Source organism: Schistocerca piceifrons, chromosome 2, assembly GCF_021461385.2.
Source record: "Schistocerca piceifrons isolate TAMUIC-IGC-003096 chromosome 2, iqSchPice1.1, whole genome shotgun sequence".
NCBI classification, from domain to species: domain Eukaryota; kingdom Metazoa; phylum Arthropoda; class Insecta; order Orthoptera; family Acrididae; genus Schistocerca; species Schistocerca piceifrons.
Window position 1 is genome coordinate 662,894,584 of NC_060139.1, and position 23,998 is coordinate 662,918,581.

At 43.6% G+C, this 23,998-nt stretch overlaps 1 protein-coding gene across 1 annotated transcript in view; it reads left to right on the forward strand.

Moving 5' to 3' along the window:
* Nucleotides 1–1,717: 1,717 nt before the first annotated feature.
* The window catches only part of LOC124776477, a 42,773-nt gene continuing 20,492 nt past the window's right edge, over nt 1,718–23,998 (forward strand). The window contains exon 1 of the mRNA XM_047251491.1: nt 1,718–1,810. Coding sequence (XP_047107447.1) covers nt 1,803–1,810 — 8 coding nt within the window. The 5' untranslated portion in view covers nt 1,718–1,802. The remainder of the gene's footprint in view (nt 1,811–23,998) is intronic.

Consider the following 23,998-nt stretch of genomic DNA (forward strand, 5'->3'; position numbering starts at 1 on the left):
ACGTGTAACCAGTGGCACCCCATAACATCACGCCGGATGATACGCAGTATGGCGATGGCGAATACACGCTTCCAATGTGCGTTCACCACGATGTCGCCAAACACGGATGCGACCATCATGATGCTGTAAACAGAACCTGGATTCATCCGAAAAAATGACGTTTTGCCATTCGTGCACCCAGGTTCGTCGTTGAGTACACCATCGCAGGCACTCCTGTCTGTGATGCAGCGTCAAGGGTAACCGCAGCCATGGTCTCCGACCTGATAGTCCATGCTGCTGCAAGCGTCGTCGAACTGTTCGAGCAGGTTGTTGTTGTTTTGCAAACGTCCCCATCTGTTGACTCGGGGACCGAGACGTGGCTGCACGATCCGTTACAGCCATGCGGATAAGATGCCTGTCATCTCGACTGCTAGTGATACGAGGCCGTTGGGATACACCAAAGCGTTTTCGTATTACCCTCCTGAACCCACCGATTCCATATTCTGCTAACAGTCATTGGATCTCGATCAACACGAGCAGCACTGTCGCGATACGATAAACCGCAATAGCGATAGGCTATAAACCGACCTTTATCAAAGTCGGAAACGTAATGGTACGCATTTCTCCTCCTTACACGAGGCATCAAGACAACGTTTCACCGGGCAACGCCGGTCAACTGCTGTTGTGTATGAGAAATCGGTTGGAAACTTTCCTCATGTCAGCACGTTGTAGGTGTCGCCACCGGCGCCAACCTTGTGTGAATGCTCTGAAAAGCTAATCATTTGCATATCACAGCATCTTCTCGCTGTCGGTTAAATTTCGCGTCTGTATCACGTCACATTCGTGGTGTAGCACTTTCAATGGCCAGTAGTGTATGTATGAATAACCTTCACACCAATGAAAACGCCTTCAATACGCAAACTCAAAACACAGAGTAATGCAACAACCCTCAGATGCGAAAGTACAGTCAAGCCGAAAGAGATCAGTATAGCGTCGTAGTGTCGCTCTTCCACTGCATTGAGTGAACCCAAACACAAGGCACATGACTTATCCATATTGCCGTTTAGCACTGTTAACGGATGATTAACAATGCTGTGCAGAGTAACACAAGACGGAACGCAGGCGTATGGCTGAAGAGTGGAAATGCGTTATTGTTGTCAACATCAAGCAGCCTGAGAGAACTGACACGTTTCTCTGCAGACAAGACACACAGCGCGTCAGTCGACATTCGCAGTATTTCGTACGTATTTTCAGTGCAATTCAGGTACAAAGTCAAATGTGGATAAGAAACAATACGAACTGCAACTGTTCTGTAATGAGCAACTGGCGGCCACGGGTTCCGAGAGACCAAAATACTCAAAAACGATGCACGATCAGAACCCGAAATTTTGTCGATAGAGCTCGTGTCACCTTGTATAGCTAAGCATTCTGAGGCATAATGACTTGTGAGGAATGTAACAACAGAAATTGATGTAGCAGGAATTAGGTGGGGAGGCTGACATCTGATCCACTTGTTGACCGCCGCGGCTGGAACTGGCGCGGGTCACGTGTCATCCCGCAATTGCGGCGGCCGCCCATTGCCTCGACGTCAGCTGACGCCCGTCCGGCTCCCCGCAGAAGCCGCCAGTGCTGGTTTCTGCCCGCTGCGCGGCGCTCGCTCCTCCCTCCTCGCCGACGGACTGCCGGCTGCCCGAGGTACGACGCCTTTAATCACAGTTTCTTCCTCGGTCTCTAGCAAGCAACGTATTGTGTCAGGCCGCTGTCTGTTTTTTATCGCGCTTGTCACACTGCTGCAACTGCTTCTGTGTTTTTGCACGTTCGGAATGTGTGGGTACGTAATGTTTTACTGGTGGCTGCTTTCAGATAAAGCATAATAATTACTCAGCACTAATTGTCATTAGCAACATCTTCCGATACGCCACATCATATAAAGAGTTTGAAAATACATCCAAAGGATATATTACGAAAAAAAAGAGTGCTGGCGACTGACGAACGTCTGCAAACTTAACCGATATATTGAACGGAAACAATGAACTGAAAAATCGAATAGTAAAATACTAATATTTGTGTATATCAAATGTGGCTGACCTATTGTACATCCCTTCCTCAGCAAAATGGTACGTCCGACGTTATTGCATTATAACGCATTTTAGGCAATTCAGTACACAAGAATTGATGACGATTCTTGAAATCGATCCCACGTGTGTGACGTACCATTATTTTTAGATATGAATCTGGGACAACATTACTTAATTTCGGTCCTCAGTTCTGTACCTTGTTCACCCTATGAACATATAGGTCATTGTCATCCAGACAGCGGATAGGCACTTGGTGCAGGGAGTGGCAACTGACCCTTAACATAGACAAAAGTAATGTATTGCGAATACATAGAAAGAAGGATCCTTTATTGTATGATTATATGATAGCGGAACAAACACTGGTAGCAGTTACTTCTGTAAAATATCTGGGAGTATGCGTACGGAACGATTTGAAGTGGAATGATCATATAAAACTAATTGTTGGTAAAGCGGGTACCAGGTTGAGATTCATTGGGAGAGTGCTTAGAAAATGTAGTCCATCAACAAAGGAGGTGGCTTACAAAACACTCTTTCGACCTATACTTGAGTATTGCTCATCAGTGTGGGATCCGTACCAGGTCGGGTTGACGGAGGAGATAGAGAAGATCCAAAGAAGAGCGGCGCGTTTCGTCACTGGGTTATTTGGTAACCGTGATAGCGTTACGGAGATGTTTAATAAACTCAAGTGGCAGACTCTGCGAGAGAGGCGCTCTGCATCGCGGTGTAGCTTGCTCGCCAGGTTTCGAGAGGGTGCGTTTCTGGATGAGGTATCGAATATATTGCTTCCCCCTACTTATACTTCCCGAGGAGATCACGAATGTAAAATTAGAGAGATTAGAGCGCGCACGGAGGCTTTCAGACAGTCGTTCTTCCCGCGAACCATACGCGACTGGAACAGGAAAGGGAGGTAATGACAGTGGCACGTAAAGTGCCCTCCGCCACACACCGTTGGGTGGCTTGCGGAGTATCAATGTAGATGTAGATGTAGACGAGGACTACTGCGCATGTTCTATTGTATCGTGGAATATTCTTCGTGGAACTGCTGGAATGTACAAAGCTGCAAGAAAGAAACTGGTACATTCACGGACACAGGTCTTGCTTCTTTTACCGATGGAAGTTTTTTGTAATAGTATTAGGAAACTTGTAGTTTTTATACTGGAAATTGTTTCTTGATTTCTAAGCTACTACAAGAGATATTTCCCTGTTTTTTACAAGGTATTCCCATCTCATTGCCTCATAATGTCTTGATGCACTTTAAATAATCGTTTTCTTGGTGGAAGGTTTGCGAGGAGAGTATTCGATTTAACTCATCACGAATTCTGAGCAAAACAGCAGACGAGGCGAAATTGAAACCACGGACAACTGGTTTATTATTCTAGTTAACTGCCATAAAATTTACAATCGTACATAACTGGACAAATTATTACATTATTATATCATACAAGACACCTGCCGCTCAAGATAAGAAGTTTACGTCACATAAATCATGATACGTTGCTGCTGAATGGATTCATCCAATTTATTTACTTACTTGCATTTTCCGTTGACATTGGTGAAAAACGTTGCAACATGCTAACCACTTATGTACCTTAATCTCAACGCTAAGTTAGTCCTTTATATTTATTTTTCTACATATTTAATCTTACCTGCGTTCGTTCTCTATGTCTATCTTTCCCTCCCTCTTCCCCTCCCCCCTCTCTCTTTCCCTCCGCCCCCCCCCCCCCTCATACACAAAGAGAGAGAGAGAGAGAGAGAGAGAGAGACGTCATGTCATCGTGCATTAAAAAACTCTTCTCTGCTTCTGTGGAGTATTATCTATTACGACCTTGATATCAAGGAGTATGTGTTCAGAAATTTTTATAGCTTTTTTCCGTGCTGTTGTCTGAATGAGTGATGGACGGTAGAGCTAATATCTGTTTCCGGTATTATTTTTGTGAATGTTGTTGTTGTTTTTAAATCACTCTTGATTGTTGACAAGAGAATTTAAAGAAGGAAGGAAGCTTAGAGTTTAACTTCCTGTCGACAGCGCAGTCATTAGGAACAGAGCTCAAGATCGGATTAGTATCGATTGGAAAAGAAATTGGCCGTGCCCTTTCAAGGGAACCATCCGGGCATTTGCCTTAATCACTACAGGGAAATCACGGAAATCCTAAATCTACATGGTCGGACGGGCATCTGAATCGGCATTCGCAGCGCTGACCACTGTTCTGCCTCGCTTGGTACCTGCTAAATAAAAAAATAAAAAACTCTCTCTTCTGGAGTGAACATCGCATATTACCTTTATTAGAGGCATCTGCGCAAAAAGTACATAACTCCTCAGTGAGGAATCATCCCAGAATTTATACCGTAAGATATTAGAGAGTGAAAGTAGGAAAGGTAGTTCGATATTTTTACCTCCAAAGTTGCTGAGCTTAGACTTTTAGGATGATCTATAAGGTGAGACTTCCGGTTTAAGTTACTGTCGATACAATATTGTGTTTCATTAACTGATTTTCCTTACGTATTATTTTTAACAGTGTACTCAGGTCTTGTGCACACAGTCTGACATACATTGTGTTTTGCGGCTGGTCCCGGCGGAGGTTCGAGTCCTCCCTCGGGCATGGGTGTGTGTGTTTCTCCTTAGGATAATTTAGGTTAGGTAGTGTGTAAGCTTAGGGACTGATGACCTTAGCAGTTAAGTCTCATAAGATTTCAAACACATTTGAACATTTTTGTGTTTTACCTACGTTCAGTGCTATCCTGTGTGCATGGAGCCAGTTATTAATTGTCAGCAACATATTAATCACATTTTCATCTGTTGAAGTTTGTCCATTAGTCTTTACTATATCATACTTGACTCGTCAACAAAGAGCATGACTCCTGCTTCTAGGATATATGATCGAAAGTCATCTACAGGAAACGAGAACAAGGGCAGATTCAATATCGAGCCCTTTGGTACTCCTGTAATGGTGACTTCTTATCCTGAAGATCATGGTACGTTGTGTACACTTCTTGAGTTTCCTAACGTCACATTATACATCGTTTTAGACAGGGTGGAAGTTAGTTAGCATCAAGATGTCTCGTACCATAATGTTTGAGCTCTCTGGGCTAATATTCTGAAATACACAATAAAATACATTCAACAATTAAGAGGAAATAATAACCAGCAATATTCTGTCGTTCAGATTTTGTATTGCCTGATTAGCAAAGTGAAAAATGGCAGACTCTTTTGAAATTCAAATTCGGACTGACGACTGTTTTATTTAGAGATCGTTGTGTTTTTGGCCTTGTGTGCATAATCTATTCTATTACGTTAGAAATTAAGGTAAGCAATGAGACTGGTCGGTGATTCGTAGTACTTGTCTAAGTACCTTTCTTGTAAATAGGTCTGACAACAGCATCTTTCAGCCTGTCTGGGAAATGCACTCTGTGATAGTGATGAATTTCGTATGTGACTGGATCTATTATGTGTATGAAAACAGGATTTTAATAACTTACTTGAGATCTTATAAACACTGTGAGAGCGTTTTCTATTGTGGGTATTTATTAAATTCTTAATTTATTTGGATGAGAACAGAGTAATTGCGATTTAGTTTTATGTATACAGTACTGGCATTTCTTCTTGCATATATCGTACCGCCCTACCCCCTGAGTTGTCCACGCCAATCTTACGAGTTAACTGGTTATTAAATATAATGGCTGTCGGACTCTAAAATTTATGTTTGACTGTCTTCTTCTGTTCCTCTTTGAACTATTGCCCGTAGAGAGTTAATTTTGTTATTTAAATAGTTATTTTCACACTGTGTGTAGGGAAACAATGTTTGTTGGCTTACGTTTCGGGATCTTTGGGCAACGTTAGTTTAATGACTTCTCTGAGGCCTCGTCAAGACGAATTCCAGGGTTGCAAATGGCCAACTGGAGTCGAACCCGCAATCAGTGATTATACGAGGGTCACTCCACAATAAATAAACACTATTTTTTTAAAAATTCATCTTCTATTCTACACGTTTGAAAGTTTTACAGTATGTAGATACATCCTTCAGGAACAATATTTTCATTTCTCCACGTAATTTCCTTCCCTCTCAACTGCCTTACGCCATCTTGGAACCAGCGCCTGTATACCCGCACGGTAAAAAATTCTGGACCAACCTGTTGAATCCACTGTTTGGCAGCGTGCACAAGGAGGCATCATCTCTAAACCTTGTTCCACGGAGAGAGTCTTTCAGTTTCCCAAAGACATGATAGTCACATGGAGCCAGGTCAGGACTGTAAGGCAGGTGTTTCAGTGTTGTCATCCGAGTTTTGTGATCACTTTCATGGTCTTTTGAGTGACAAGTGCCGTGCATTGTCGTGCAACAGCAAAACATCCTACTTTCGCCGATATTGTCGAACACGACTCAGTCGAGCTTGAAGTTTCTTCAGTGTCGTCAAATATGCATAAGAATTTATGGTGGTTCCACTTGGCATGAAGTCCAATCGGAATCGAAAAACACCGTAGTCGTAATTTTGCCAGCAGAAGGTGTGGTTTTGAATTTTTTTTTCTTGGTTGATGCCACTCCATTCATGCCTCTGGCGGAAAATGATGGAGCCATGTTTCATCACCTATCACAATTCTTCCAAGAAAGTCCTCTCCACCATTCTCGTACTGTTTCAAAAGTTCGCTGCATACCGTTTTTCTTGTTTCTTTGTGAGCTGCTGTCAACATCCTGGGAACCCACCTTGCACAAGCCTTTTCTAACGCCAACACTTTCAGTATTCTGCAAACACTTCCTTCCCCTATCCCAACTTAGCGTGACAATCCGTTCACTGTGATGCGTCTGTCAGCAGGCACCAATTCGTTAACTCTCTGCACATTGTCTGGAGTGTGTGCAGTACGAGGCCTGCCACTGCGAGGACAATCCTCAATATTGCCGTGCCCGCTTTCATCACGTAACCTGCTTGCCCACCGCATAACTGTACTGCAGCATCTCCATATACCTTTTTCAACCTCTTGTGGATGTTTCCCACTGTCTCGTTTTCACAACACAGGAATTGTATGACAGCACGTTGCTTCTGACGAACGTCAAGTGTAGCAGCCATCTTGAAGACGTGCTGCGACAGCGCCACTCAAGGGAATAGGTTGAACTAAGTTTGAAAACAAGCGGGAAGGATGTATCTACACACTGTAAAACTTTCACACATGCAGAATGAAAACTGTATTTTTACAAAAATAGTGGCTCTGAGCACTATGCGACTTAACTTCTGAGGTCATCAGTCGCCTAGAACTTAGAATTAATTAAACGTAACTAACCCATGGACATGACAGACATCGATGCCCGAGGCAGGATTCGGACCTGCGACCGTAGCGGTCACGCTGTTCCAGACTGAAGCGCCTAGAACCGCATGGCCACACCCGCCGGTAATAGTGTGCATTTCTTTTAGAGTGACCCTCGTACACTGGCCAGTCACGTTAGTGTCACCACTTGTAAACATCCCGAATAACCAACTTTTGCTGAGCGAACCACTGCGACGTATAAAAGGAAGAGAGCAGGTGAGGTTCTGGAAGGCACTAACTGGAATGTGAAGCGGTAATTGGAATTTGGTAAGTTCCTATGGGACCAAACTGCTGAGGTCATCGGTCGATAAGCTTATACACTGCTTAACCTAAGTTTAGGTTACGCTAAGGACAACACACACACCCATGCCCGAGGGAGGACTCGAATCTCCGACGGGGGAGTCGCGCGGACCGTGGCAAGGCGCCCAAGACCGATCGGCTACCCCGCGCGGCCGAATGTGCAGCGACGCAGACTCCAGTGTCGTGGTCGGCTGCACTACGTTTCTCGGTTGCGGATCAATGGTGCGAACAGTCCGATAGATGTGGACCCAGAGAATCTCGATTAGGTTTAAATCCGTGGTGTTTGGTGGTCAGGGTAGTACGATAAATTCATCCAGGTCCTGGCGTTGTTCCGCTCGTGGGTATCACCTTGCCGAGGAAGAACAAACTGCATGTATATTGGAAATGGTCGCCAAGGATAGATGCATACTAGTGTCGATCAACTGTACCTTCCAGAGTGACGAGATCACCCAGGAAATGCGACAAAAGCATTCCCCTGATCATAGCATTCTCTCCGCCGGCTAGGACCCTTCCAAGGGTTGTTGTAGGGATTTGCTTTCCACCCGTGGAGCATAAAACTTGATTCATCTGAAAAGGCCACTCAGTTGCTGAACAGTTGCATGTCTGTTCGCCGTCACACATCTCTACAGCCCTAAATCACTCCTGTCGTCTATGGCCCGTAGTGCATCACGGCTGCCTTGGCTCCAGTTTTGGACGGCGCCAATTTTCCATGCACGGCATATTGTAACCATGGCGGGACGCGAACAGTTTATAGACTTAGCCGTTTCGGAAATGCTTCCACCATTGGCCCGAAAGTCAATGATCATGCCCTTTTAGAGATTAGATACGAGGCGTGTTTTTTAAGTACGTACCGTTTTGAAATTAAAAAAAAAGACGTACTAAGATATCTCAATAATTTTATTTTTACATGAAATCTTGTACCTTAGAGTACTTTTATACATAATTTCCGTCAATATTGAGGCACTTGTCATAACGTTGTACCAGTTTTTGAATACTCTCCTCATAGATGTCTGCCGCCTGACTTGTAAACCACTACATCACCACTCTTTTGACTTCTTCATCGTCTTGAAGGCGCTGACCGCCAAGATGTTCCTTCAAGTGCAGGAACAGATGGTAGTCACTGGGCGCAAGATCGCGGCTGCATGGAGGATGATCTAGAGTTTCCCATCGAAACGATGTGATGAGATCTTTGGTCTGATTCGCCAGATGCGGACGGTCATTGTCTTGCAGCAAAACGATGCCCTTGCTCAACTTCCATGGACTGTTGCTTTGATCCTGGTGTGACGTAGGCCACCCATGTTTCATCGCCCGTCGTTGTGGTACCGCTCAAGGAAAGTCAGTGCACTGTCTAAACGTTTGGTTTTTCGCACATCCGTCAACATTTTTGATACCCAACGCGCGCACAATTTTCGCTAATTCAAGTGTTCAGTCACAATGCCACACAAAACACTACGAGAAACACTAGGAAAGTCATCCCGCAAGGACGAAATCGTAAAGCATCTGTTTACTCTCACCTTATTGTCCACTTCCTGCACCAAACCTCCATTAACGACAGAAGGACGCCCATTTCGTTGTTCATCAGGCACATTTGTGCGGCCATCTTTAAATGCTCTCACCAACTTTCTTACCATTCCATCATTCATAATGTTTTCTCCGTAAACTGCACAGATCTCAAGATGAATACCGATCGCTTTTAGGCTTTTAGCACTAACAAATCTGATAACAGCCCGTACTTCACAGTCGGCGGGACTCACCATTATCGGAGGCATCTTAAACAGTCAGTACACAACGTAAACAAGGAAGAATCGGACTGTAATGGCGTCAGTGCGTAGATTATGGTACAGCCTCTCATGTAAAAGTAAAATTATTGAGATATCTTAGCACGTCTTTTTTTAAGTTTCAAAGCGGTACTTACTTAGAAAACACACCTCGTACATCGCTACGTTTCCGTGTTACGACAATGAGACACTGTCATCCGCATCCTTCCTGACACTTCTGTATACCCTCCACTGCTAGTGCTGCCAAATGTCGTCTGTGTGTGGTTACTGCACGTTGACGTCGAACATAGGCGGTGGTCATATTAGCGTTAATAGGCCTTGTATTAAATGTATATAACTCGAAATATTTACAAATGCTGCACAAAACACAACCTCATGTCTGACAACAACAAAAACTGAATAAAATGGCGGCAGCTGCTTTGGCCGTTCTAGTGCACGTCCCATCATGTGATTCAGAAATCAATCACTAGGTTGCAATACAGACGAAAAACATCATGTGCTCTATGTTCAACACCCTCCCCTATTATAAGACCAACTTCTTATTAACCTGTAACTATGTTTAGTAGAAAAGATAATATTCCAATATATAAAAATTTAGAGAATATACACTACTGGCCATTAAAATTGCTACACCACGAAGATGACGTGCTACAGACGCGAAATTTAACCGACAGGAAGAAGATGCTGTGATATACAAATGATTAGCCTTTCAGAGCATTCACACAAGGTTGGCGCCGGTGGCGACACTTACAACGTGCTGGCGTGAGGAAAGTTTCCAACAGATTTCTCATACACAAACAGCAGTTGACCGCCGTTGCCTGGTGAAACGTTTTTGTGATGCCTCGTGTAAGGAGGAGAAATGCGTACTATCACGTATCCGACTATGATAAAGGTCGGATTGTAGCCTATCGCGATTGCAGTTTATCGTATCGCGACGTTGCTGCTCGCGTTGGTCGAGATCCAATGACTGTTAGCAGAATATGGAATCGGTGGGTTCAGGAGGGTAATACGGAACGCCGGCTGGATCCCAACGGCCTCGTATCTCTAGCAGTCGAGATGACAGGTATCTTATCCGCATGGCAGTAACCTATCGTGCAGCCACGTCTCGATCCATGAGTCAACAGATGGGGACGTTTGCAAAACAACAACCACCTGCACGAACAGTTCGACGACGTTTGCAGCAGCATGGACTATCAGCTCGGAGACCAAGGCTGCGGTTACCCTTGACGCTGCATCACAGACAGGAACGCCTGAGATGGTGTACTCAATGACGAACCTGGGTGCACGAATGGCAAATTGTAATTTTTTTGGATGAATCGCTGTGAACGCACATTGGAAGCGTCTATTCGTCATCGCCATACTGGCGTATCACCCGGCGTGATGGTATGGGGTGTCATTGGTTACACATCTCGGTCACCTCTTGTTCGCATAGACGACACATTGAACAGTGGACGTTACATTTCAGATGTGTTACGACCCGTGGCTCTACCCTTCACTCGATCTTTGCGAAACCCTACATTTCAGCAGGAAAATGCACGACCGCATCTTGCAGGCCCTGTAGGGGCCTTTCTGAATACAGAAAATGTTGGACTGCTGCCTTGGCCACCACATTCTCCAGATCTCTCACCGATTGAAACCGTCTTGTCAACGGTGGCCGAGCAACTGTCTCGTCACAATACGCCAGTCACTAGTCTTGATGAACTGTGGTATCGTGTTGAAGCTGCATGGGCAACTGTACCTGTACATGCCATCCAAGCTCTGGTTGACTCAATGCCCAGGCATATCAAGGCCGTTATTACGGCCAGAGGTGGTTGCTCTGGGTACTGATTTCTCAGGATCTATGCACCCACATTGCGTGAAAATGTAATCACATGTCTGTTCTAGTATAATATATTTTTCCAATGAATACCCGTTTATCATCTGCATTTCTTCTTGGTGTAGCAATTATAATGGCCAGTAGTGTACTACTGATGATGGTACCAAATTGTTAAAACGTGTTTCGACAAAAAAAGTGTAATCGTTGTTTTAAGGTGATAATGACAGTTAAAATACCGTAACTGTTTTAAAAATTAGATAGGTGTTTCAGAACACTATCAGTGACAAATGTTGTTGACTTGCTTAAATTATTTAATAAATCGACATGTCTCGAGGCTCAAACCTCATCTTCCGACTACAGTGACAATACCAAAAATCTTTAACAAAGTTAGAAGTAAATGCTGAAGTTTTTTTTCGCTGTCTTGAAATGTGCTGGCCATCCTGCAGACAAAGAGAAGGATAGCCTAATGAGACACAATGGAAAACTTGGAAATTTGTGGTAAGATCCTGTGGGACCAAACTGCTGAGGTCATCAAAAATGGTTCAAATGGCTCTGAGCACTATGGGACTCAACTGCTGTGGTCATAAGTCCCCTAGAGCTTAGAACTACTTAAACCTAACTAACCTAAGGACATCACACACATCCATGCCCGAGGCAGGATTCGAACCTGCGACCGTAGCGGTCGTGCGGTTCCAGACTGTAGCGCCTTTAACCGCTCGGCCACTCCGGCCGGCTGAGGTCATCGGTCCCTATGCCTAAACTAACTTACGCTAAGGACAACACACACCCATGCCCGAGGGAGGACTCGAACCTCCGAGGGGGTGGGGGGGAGGGGGGGAGCCGCGCGAACCGTGACAAGGCTCCTAAGACCGCACGGCTAGCGACGGAATGTTATGTTCATTTGTTGGTTTGCTGTTCACATAAGTTTTTAAAATTGATCACTCACTTTGTTCATATGAAATGGCTGTCTTCTTCTGCCGTGTTCTGTTACCTCCTTTGATGCGGTTCCTTGTTTATAAACTTGCAAAGGACACTTAATACACGTAACCATAATCAATTCTGCTTCGCAGTGGAAACAAACTGGCGGTCAAGACAAAGATTGATCCATTAAATTTCGGGCGTGTATCTGAATAAATTCCTGTGCACTCCCGAAATTTAATGGAGCAGTCATTGCGCTGCGAAAACACGAACGTGCAGAACAAAGTATGTTTTGATTTAACAACTGGTTCGTCGACAGTGGCGTCAACTGCACTTGCAATATGATGTGCACACCTAGATGACGCATCTCTGATGTTGACTGACGAAATGTATTACTGTAAGAGAGACCGTGACAGTTTGATACTAATAACGACAAAAATAATGCTATTGTAACACAGATTCATATATATTATTAATCACAATGGGTTAAGGATGAGTCCACCTTTTTGCAAGTACAAAAGTATTGCTTTCCTTCCTTTAACAGGCAAGGACGGTTCACCACAGTTGTGGAACCCACAGTGGGTTGTTTCCTTTTCTTTTCCTCTTATTTTGCATTGTGTGGGTCTTGTGGCTTCCAACAGAGATGAACCACAGGTCTAAATTACTACACCATGCCATCATTGCTGTATTTGGCTTGTCCAGAGCTGTGGCTGGTTCGTATTTGTGTATCGAACGTGTTTTTGTTGTTTTATGTAGCTGGACTGAGATTTTCTCCCGCTCATTTGTAAACAGCGCGTCTCGTTCGGCTGTTGGAGTTTTGAGACATGTTTCCCTGTACAAATTTAAGTTTCTGATGCGTTTTTCGACTCGATCATTAACCGTTAGGCTTTTTCTATTTTATCGGTATTGAACTGAAGAAGGTGAAGAAATGCGAGTTCTTGAAATATGTAATTTTGTTTAGTACTTTGTTTTCTTTTTCACTTCTGGCCAAGGCGAGCACGGTTACTGTTAGAGCATCAAAACAAATGGTGATGAGTAGCAAAAAGAAGAATAACAACTCGCTTAGCATCAAATTTAGGAACGATGCAGTAGTGGAACTTGGGAAACAATTCTCCTGTCTGGAAAGCAGGATCACAAAAGACGGGCGAAGCACTGAAGATATAAAAACCGGATTGGCAAAAGTAAATAACAGTTTTCCCAACAAAACAGATGCTGCTCTTAAGAGATATTGAGATGGAGCTGAGGAAGAAGTTCTTCAAAGAGTTCGTTTGGGGCACAATGTTGTTTGGAAATGAGAAGTGGAACATCGCACGTCAATACAAGAAATTGGAATGATTTGGAATGTGCAAAACAAATTATAGAAGGAATAGGTTGTTACAGTTACGTAAAGATGAGATTAGCAATAGCGCAAGAAAGGGAAAGATGGGGGGAAAGCATGAAATTTGTCGAAATACTGACGTCAGAATCAGGTCTGTTATCAAGTTTTATACTCGGCTTGTTGTATGAGACATTGTAGATCGTACACTTGAGTGCCAGAGGTGTACACTGTAGCTACAGTGTATTTCGTTACGAAAGAGCAGACGCGTCGCCAGCCCTTCCAGCTTGAGTCGGCGTCTTTAAATCACCTTCCGGGGCTAGGCCAGTATCCACCAGACTACATGCTGAATCTGTTTGCATGTACACTTTTAGTTAATGAAGTGGTGAATTTAAGCAGATTGCGTCACAGCTTTCTGTTTCCAGGAAACTAATGTGCGTTACTAAAGATTATTGAGCCTTCCGTATCTGTTTCGTTTGCTTAGAATGGTGCCGCTGTCTTACAGTAAATCTTCTGGGGTTCAGCGGAGACAAGAGCACGCCGTCAACTGTCAGAGGGTACACAGTGCTAAGGCTGATAACGCTTCTCGGCTCTTTAGTATAAGACAAAGAGCCTTTGTTAGTGGCTGAAAACGGGATTGACCCCGCAGTGCGCATCTGCTGTTCGGCGAAAGCAGTAAAGCAAGACGCTCCGCATTTTTCCTATAGTTCGACTTTATTTTCAGAGGTTAGTATTTTTTTTTTTACTGCCGACTTCAACGAAGTGTCTCTAGAAGAGCAACTGATATATGTTCCGGTAAACAGTGGGGTACTAGATCTTTGATTTTGTCGTTTGCAGTAGATGTAAAACTTTAATTCTGTCTGAACGCAGCCACGGACCACATAAAACATTCAGGAATGCCGAAATCTAATGTATTCTGACGGAAAAAAATCACAACACCAGGAAAGAGCTGAGCGACGTAAACGAAAGTTGGTAGGTGTGTTTCTACTTCTGAAAGAATATGTCTGTCTGTTCAAATTTCGTGCCAGTCGCGTAAGAGTGCCGCTAGTAGCAATTCTATGAGGATGCAAAATGTTCAAATGTGTGTGAAATCTTATGGGACTTAACTGCTAAGGTCATCAGTCCCTAAGCTTACACACTAATTAACCTAAATTATCCTACGGACAGACACACACACCCATGCCCGAAGGAGAACTCGAACTTCCGCCGGGACCAGCAACACAGTCCATGACTGCAGCGCCTTACGCCGGCCGGGGTGGCCGAGCGGTTCTAGGCGCTATAGTCTGGAACCGAGCGACCGCTACTGTCGCAGGTTCGAATCCTGCCTAGGGCATGTATGTGTGTGATGTCCTTAGGTTAGTTAGGTTTAAGTACTTCTAAGTTCTAGGGGACTAATGACCTCAGAAGTTAAGTCCCATAGTGCTCAGAGCCATTTGAACCATTTTTTTTTTGCAGCGCCTGAGACCGCTCGGCTACGAGGATGCAATTCAAGCTGGCTTTAAATACGCGCTGTGATGGTCGTAAGCGTTACTTATTTTTGAGATTGGACGTGGTGAGTTGATATTAGCCAAGAACGTCTTTAAGGGACAAAGACATCACTATCAACACCGTGCTCCGTTGCAAGCAATTGCTAGGTTTCCACGCATCTCAATGTTTATAATGTCGTATTCCCTGAACTACAGGGTGTTACAAAAAGGTACGGCCAAACTTTCAGGAAACATTCCTCGCACACAAATAAAGAAAAGATGTTACGTGGACATGTGTCCGGAAACGCTTAATTTCCATGTTAGAGCTCATTTTAGTTCCGTCAGTATGTACTGTACTTCCTCGATTCACCGCCAGTTGGCCCAATTGAAGGAAGGTAATGTTGACTTCGGTGCTTGTGTTGAGGTGCTTGTGTTGACATGCGACTTATTGCTCGACAGTACTAGCATCAAGCACATCAGTACGTAGCATCATTAGGTTAGTGTTCATCACGAACGTGGTTTTGCAGTCAGTGCAATGTTTACAAATGCGGAGTTGGCAGATGCCCATTTGATGTATGGATTAGCACGGGGCAATAGCCGTGGCGCGGTACGTTTGTATCGAGACAGATTTCCAGAACGAAGATGTCCAGACAGGAAGACGTTCGAAGCAATTGATCGGTGTCTTAGGGAGCACGCAACATTCCAGCCTATGACTCGCGACTGGGGAAGATCTAGAACGACGAGGACACCTGCAATGGACGAGGCAATTCTTCGTGCAGTTGACGATAACCCTAATGTCAGCGTCAGAGAAGTTGCTGCTGTACAAGGTAACGTTGACCACGTCACTGTATGGAGAGTGCTACGGGAGAACCAGTTGTTTCCGTACCATGTACAGCGTGTGCAGGCACTATCAGCAGCTGATTGGCCTCCACGGGTCCACTGCTGCGAATGGTTCATCAAACAATGTGTCAATCCCCATTTCAGTGCAAATGTTCTCTTTACGGATTAGGCTTCATTCTAAAGTGTTGAAATTGTAAATTTTCACAATCAACATGTGTGGGCTGACGAGGATCCGCACGCAATTGTGCAATCACGTCATCAACACAGATTTTCTGTGAACGTTTGGGCAGGCGTTGTTGGTGATGTCTTGATTGGACCCCATGTTCTTCCACCTACGCTCAATGGAGCACGTTATCATGATTTCATACGGGATACTCTACCTGTGCAGTTAGAACATGTGCCTTTACAAGTACGACACAACATGTGGTTCGTGCACGATGGAGCTCGTGCACATTTCAGTCGAAGTGTTCGTACGCTTCTCAACAACAGATTCGGTGACCGATGGATTGGTAGAGGCGGACCAATTCCATGGCCTCCACGCTCCCCTGGCCTCAACCCTCTTGACTTTCATTAATGGGGGCATTTGAAAACTGTTGTCTACGCAACCCCGGTACCAAATGTAGAGACTCATTGTGCTCGTATTGTGGACGGCTGTGATACAATACGCCATTCTCCAGTCTGCATCAGCGTATCAGGGATTCCATGCGACGGAGGGTGGATACATGTATCCTCGCTAACGGAGGACATTTTGAACATTTCCTGTAACAAAGTGTTTGAAGTCACGCTGGTACTTTCTGTTGCTGTGTGTTTCCATTCCATGATTAATGCGATTTGAAGAGAAGTAATAAAATGAGCTCTAACATGTAAAGTAAGCGTTTCCGGACACATGTCCACATAACATATTTTCTTTCTTTGTGTGTGAGGAATGTTTGCTGAAAGTTTGGCCGTACCTTTTTGTAACACCCTGTATGTAATTTTGTAGGCACCTTCATTGGTACATGTCGATCCTGCTAGGAAACTATATTTCGAATGTAGTTAATAGTAAAGAAGTAAGAAATTACAAAGCCACACTTCATGCTGCCTTTTTACTGCATGAAGAGCGAAAAATGTAGTAAGCGATAAACTTTTTTCCTTTCATCAGCGCGGTTCCGGACTGAACGGCCTAGAACCGCTGGGCCACAGCGGCCGGCTAATCGTTTCTCCACAAATAGCTCCGTAGCATGTCAGAAACAGTGTATCCAATTTTCGGAAGTTAATTCGTGCAACAAATTATATAAAAGCCATATTGTTTCAACGATTTCGCGGTGCCACGCCCCCTTTTGTGATCCATCGTTAGATTTGCATTTACAGAAAGGTATCTGCATTGTCAGTCATTAACGTCGACCCTCAGTGTTCTTATTGAGCAATTAAACTTAGGTTAAACGTCTGTTACAGTAAAAATTCGATAAGTCTGGTGTATAAAACGGCTTTTTCTCCGAAACTGAACTTACGTCACCATCAATGGACCTGCTTATAGAAAAATGCACATCCTAGATATAATTAATAACAGCGCAATGATGCAACATTAATGTCAAGAAATACAGAAAAAAGTGAATACATAGGTATAATTAGGCCTATTGTGGCCTATTACACTTTGTGTCATTTTCTAGGTCTGCCAGGAACGCTTTTCCTTAAAAATCTTTCTCTGACATGATAGTCTTTCTGTATTCATTTTTTGTAAACGTTCATTCTATTTCTTTTTGTCTTCGATCAGTTTTTCTCTCACCGTCAAAATTTTCAATTCCTTTCAAATATCGTCATTTCGTACTGTATTTGTTCTTTTGCGTCCCTCCATTGCTCTATGAAATTTCATTTATACTAATTATACTTGATTTTCTTGTCATTTATTCAGTAAGCACGATTCAAATCCACATAATACGGTTGGAAACATGGCTGTTTTGTAAAATTTCAGTCATGTTTGTTTCTGTCTTTTATGCCCAAAATATATATTGGTTTGCCACAAACACACTCAGCTCTACTAAACTTAATCTTTACATCTCCTTTGTATTCATTTGATATTTTACACCCAAGATAGTTAAAATATTTTAGATGTTCTATTGTTTCCTCTTCTAATGACTATCATCCATCTTTATGTCCACAAATGTTTACGCATCTCTCTTAAGCGTGGGGTACCTAGTCAGCTTCCGGCCAACATTTTTTTTCAATCCAGGTGTTGGTCGCTGCTTTAAAATAAGTTTTGAGTGGGGCGAGGAATGACTTACCAAGAGGCTGGAGAGCATGTGTAGTATGAGGGCGTAAACAGAACAATGAAACATTTTCAGCTTCTGCGAGTTCAAGGAGCGCGATTGATGTGACATGCGAACAATGTCCACCGAGAATTACAACGTTATGCCCTTTCGCTTTCCGGAACAGAAACACATCCTTAAACCACTTAAGAAATATTTAGTTGTTTATATAAGCAGATTTTTCGTTCATATAGACTTTGGAGCCGTTGAGAAGTCCATCTTGGAAATCAGGCATTAAATAGATTAAAGATGGAGGAAGAAATCTTCCTTGTGTAGAGCAGCATGCCACCAAGCTTACAGTCTCTCCATTTTCTCCAATTATAACTTTATTAACTACCTTTTCTCCTTTCCTTGCTACAACTTTTCCTACTTTATTTATTAGTTGGATCCCACTTTTATCAACATTAAAAATCTTTTGAGGTTTATCCCTCCTCAATCAGTTCATAAAAATCGTTTGCTGCTTCTCTAGTGAGCTCTATTGCCGTTGCCATTGACAATCCCTCAGCCTTTCTAATAGATAGATCAGGGTGACGACGCACAAAGCTTGGAAGCCAATCGTATCCCGCCATCTTTTTATCGTTATTAAACCTACGTTCAGTTTTTAAGGCGACCACAAATTCATATGCCATTCTTCTCACTGCCGTCTGGTCCGGACAAAATCCAGCATCACCAAGTTCCTTGATGTGTCTGACAAGCCTCTCTTCATTTTCCGGTCCAAGACTTCCCCGAATACCACAAAAATGGTATTACCAAAATTAGGGGGATGCGCAGTCGGTACCGAATGCGGCAACTCTCCGGGACTTACTATACATGAGAAGTAACAGGATGGTATGGTCGTCAGCTCGGTAGTGGTGTACCAATGAAATAAATTGTTATATTCAGCAGCCTCAATGAGTCCTTCTTTGAAAATCACTTTCTTCCTACATATGAAGGGTGCGGAGCACTGGGTATATAATACGACTGAACTACGCCTGCTGCTCTTCCTGTTCTCGTGGCAGCGTCTCCACGTTAAGTCCCGGCCACGGGTATGGAATTTCAATGTGCCGCTACTGGAAATGTATGTAAACTGGGAAAAATAAGATTAGCGTGTGAACGTAAAGCCTGTCCACATGCCCTGGCGGGCCCTTCGGTACCGACCAACCACCGTGTCATCCTCTGCCAGAGACGTCGTTGGATGCGGTATGGAGCAACAAGGGGTCAGTACATCACTCTCCCACCCGTTGTCAGTTGGAGCCGCTGTTACTCAGTCAAGCAGTAGCCCAGCTGGCATCAGGGGGCTGAGTGCACCCCGTTCCAGTCCTCACACCACGGAAAAATGGCTGTCAGCCACGCTGACCGCTTAGTTACGGAGGAAGAACAAAGTTAGTGTGTGCTTACCAAAAAGAAGACAGAGTTCCACAGTCTATAGTTCAATTCTTTTATCTTGGCGGTTTGCGCATGCCCGCCCAGACGCGGGAGATTGCTGCGTTGCCAGTTGTACGCAACAAGAGAAGCAGCGCCATAGTATAGTATAGTTAGCAAATTTATGTTTTGGGGTGAGCGCGCAGTTTATGAAGTAAAGCCACCACGGCTGCGTTAACCCTTTCAGTGCTACAGAGACGTGCTCCCCGCATTCCGCGCTGTGCGCGATTTTGTCATCACTGCACTGCTCGCCTGTGCAGACACATGGTGTTTCGACTGCTTTGACACACTTTATCATTCGATTTCACAAGAACTATTTGGCCCAAAAATTTGATTTTTACACTTCTTCTTGACTGATACCTTCCCCCCATAAATGACTTAATTTTGTTTCGATGTTCAACGCAGTTATTGTGCAGCATTAAATGTAGTAAATCATTGCACGAAATTTTGAAGAGTCTGCAAGGTAAAAATCCACAGCGTATACTTTCCGTATGGTCGATTTTAGTTGCCACTAGAAATTTCAAAAAATTACATTCAAACGAATAAAATTCATGAAGTAAAACACTTTGATATTGTTTTTAAGTAAAGAAAATATTAAGCACCAAACAAGGTTTGAACTGAGAATCCCTAACTTAGCAGCCATACACTTTAATCATTACGCTAACGCAACTCGTTATTTAGCAGCTCTCCCAGCGGAGGAGTTTAAAATATAACGCAAAATACCGACAAACGCTGTTGGTATGACTATGAATTACTCACGTTTCGTCGAAGTACAATAGGAAATAAACAATTACCGATGTTCTTTATTGCGAAAAAGCTATCGGCTGAATTAGGAGGCTTATTGCTTGTTTGGTTTAATTAATTAATAGAATATGAAGCGATTGGTATAAAGAATGCTTTTTCCAAACTTTCTATAAAAGAAAGTCTGCTATCAAGACATTGCTTTTGTTCAACTACTTTATTTATGACTGAACGTTTCTAAAACTGAAGACACTCGTCCGTGCTCTGCACTGCAGTCGAGCTCTGGCAACGTCGTTCTCTGTTCATTGGCTGACTGTCTCTTGTGAAGCCAGATGCGCAGAACGAACCTAAACCGGCCGCCGTCGTAAATGACGTGTACTTTAGTAAGCCAGATATAAGGACTAAATGCGCTTAAAAATTTTACTGTGTGCGCGGTTCGCGTCTGCGCAGTAGCTTTGTCGTGATAACGTCAAGATAAAATCAAAACAGATGTCTGGTATTAATAACTAATAGAATTACCGATCTGTCTAGTCACAATGGATACACAGAGCAGTATAATGGCCCAAGAATACGTAAATCACTAATTAGGTCTCTCGGTGGCCGTCCTATTCCCGATGGACCAGCTACCTAATTGCTATCTGCTGTTTTCTCTTGTCCCTTTCGACGCTGTCGTAAACCTCGCATTCGCCGAGTACTGGACGTTTTAGGCTTTTCGGATTCCAGCTGCTGAGAATTTTTCCGGGTTGTATGGCCGTAGTCCATGGAATTCTTCAATCCCTGACGAAGTTATGGTTTACATAGCGGATGTTTTCCCAGCGGATTTGACTGCTCTTTTCAGACACTGCCTTACCCCTAGTCAGTTCCGGTGGGAAGATGAGTTTTATGAGCAGGTTGATGGTATGGCCATGGGTAACCTATTGAGTCCTACAATTGTTAATTTTTACATGGAAAAATTGGAACAATTAGCCCTGGAAAAAGCGAGTAAGAAACCATGTCGATGGTATCGATATGTGGATGATACATTTGTTGTTCGGTCACATGGCAAAAAAACTTTAGAGGTATTCTTTTGTTATTTAAATAGTATACATAAATAAATCCAGTTTACCATGGAAATGAGGAAAGACAATGCAATATCCTTCTTGGATGTCTTTGTCATGAGACAGACTGATGGCAGCTTGAAACAAAGTCTTTCGGAAGGTTAAACATACCGACAGATACTTGTATAAGGATTCTAATCATCATCAACAACAGAAAATATGTGTAATTAAAAGTATATCGGACAGAGCTAAAAGGATTTGTACCCAAGAACACCTGGACACCGAGTTAAAACATCTAAAGCAGGCTTTTGAGAAGGTTGGGTACTCTAATCAGGAAATAAATAGAGTTTTGCGATCGAATAAGAGGAGGCCTAAGGACAACGATAGGACACAGCGATGGTAGAACACGGTTTCTCTACTCTTCATGAAAAAAGTAACGGACCAAATCGGCAAGATTCTAAGGAAATATGACGTTCGACCGATTTTCAAACCAACTAAGAAAATAAGCCAAGCACTTCGTTCCGTTAAGGATAAACGTCCCCCTCTGTCTGCAAGTGGTGTATATAAGATTCCGTGTACGTGCGGCAAGGTTTACATTGGATCTACAGAGAAGTATAAATACACGGTTGAAGGAACATAAAAAACTTTGCCGACTAGGGAAAACAGACAAATCAGTCGTGGCGGAACATGCTCTTTAATCAGGTCATCACGTAGTGACATTTCCGGAAACTGAAGTTTTATGTACTATGACTAACTATTATCCACTGCTATATAGAGAAGCTATCGAAATATGTAAACATGGGGATAATACTAACACAAAAGAAGAAGCCATGAAACTCAGTGATATATGGACTGTTGTCCTACAGAATCGATAGCTAAAAATTTTATCTTTGACAAGTTTTATCTCTGCTATCACGTGAAATCCAGACCACGCCCACTTTCCACGGTATTTAGGCCGCTCTTCGATGTCCGACTCGTCAGTCGGCAAGACTCAGCACAACCAGGAGCACCTCCGAAAATGTCCAGCGTAGCCCTGGACGAAACGTGAGGGATTGAAGAGTTGCATGGACCACGGCCATACAACCCGTAAAAATTCTCAGCAGGCGAAACATCCGGTCGTGAAAGCCTTCATTGTATGGTTTTCGGATTCCTTTCGACGTGTACTTCCCCCTAACTTGCGTTTTCTGTAATACAGAGCGTATTTACAGCCAATTTACGAGGTACTTGATTGAGAAGTAGACAACGGCCGGGAGAGCGAAGTGCTGACCACATTCCCCTCCTTATCCGCGTTCAGTGGCGCCTAACGGCAGAGGACAACACGGCGGTCGGTCGGTGCCGTTGGGCCTCACGAGGCCTGTTCGAACGGAAAGAGTTTATTCGTATTCAGTTTCGTACCGATTTTCACTTACATTCGAATATTTTTACTGTCTCACTTTGGGTCCTAGTAGTGCTCTGCCCAAATCAGTCTCCTAGCTAAGCGCGTTCCCTCGCTACACCAATTTGTAACTTTACACAAAGCTAATTCGTAACAATTACGCACGTGAACCAACACTGGCACAATGACGTCAAAGACAAAACAAATACTGAGTGACAAACACATATAGATATGAGCTATCCGTTTTCGCCACAGTCATTGCTTACGCATTATTAGTCTCTTAGTTATTAATGATTCAAGGCTGATGGCTCAAAAAAATGGCTCTAACCACTATGGGACTTAACATCTGAGGCCATCAGTCCCCTAGAACTACTTAAACCTAACTAACCTAAGGACATCACAGACACCCATGCCCGAGGCAGGATTCGAACCTGAGATCGTAGCAGCAGCGCGGTTCCGGATCGAAGTGCCTAGCACCGCTCGGCCACAGCGACCGGCCGGGCTGATGGTATTTTGTAACACAAGGAAGTTGGGCCGACGTGCCAGAGGCGTGTGTCAGCTTCAACGGTACACCACGTAACACGATGGACTAGTATTTGAGGATGGGTGGCTGGATTTGGTCGCAAGCGACTTCTGACCTGCGGCCGAAGGCGCGTCTAAGGCGGGCCTTGGAGGGGTCTTTCGGCTGCCGGCGAGCAGCGGCTCTCTGTGTGACTTGTGGCCGTCCAGCAGCGACCCAGCCACGTGGGAACGTCGAATGTAAAGGAGCGGACGTTATATTAATTCCGCCACTAGTACGCATAAAGAGATTTTTATGCATTGCTCGCATTAGTGGACATACAGAGCAAACATAGTAGATACACTGAAGGACGATATATCGAATTAAAGAGGGGAGCAACACGATTCTGCCAGTATGTACACATAAACTGTTATCAATATATCTGAAAGGACACAGTACCTAGAAGTTTTCTGTAACCATAACTCAAACAAAACTTCAATAACTTTTATATTATTAAGGTGTAAAGGAGACCAAGCACTCAAATTACTGCTCTCTGCGATGTTCATCAGCTGAGATACTTCCATGTTTTATAACACAATCCATTTAACAAAGACACGCGTTGTAACTTACTTGCAATTGAAAAGCGATATAAAATCTGATACAAGACACATGGACAATCAGAAGAGCAATATGCATTGGTGGACGTTGTTTCACACAGCGTCCGTCATTTACAACTCGTTCATGAGATTTATACACTTTATTATTTTTTATTTTTTTTATAAATGTGCGTAGTTTTGCACATAATTTGAAAACTATTACAGGTATCATAACTGTGAATTCCAATAAGGAAGTGGTGCCATATCCATATTTGCTGTAG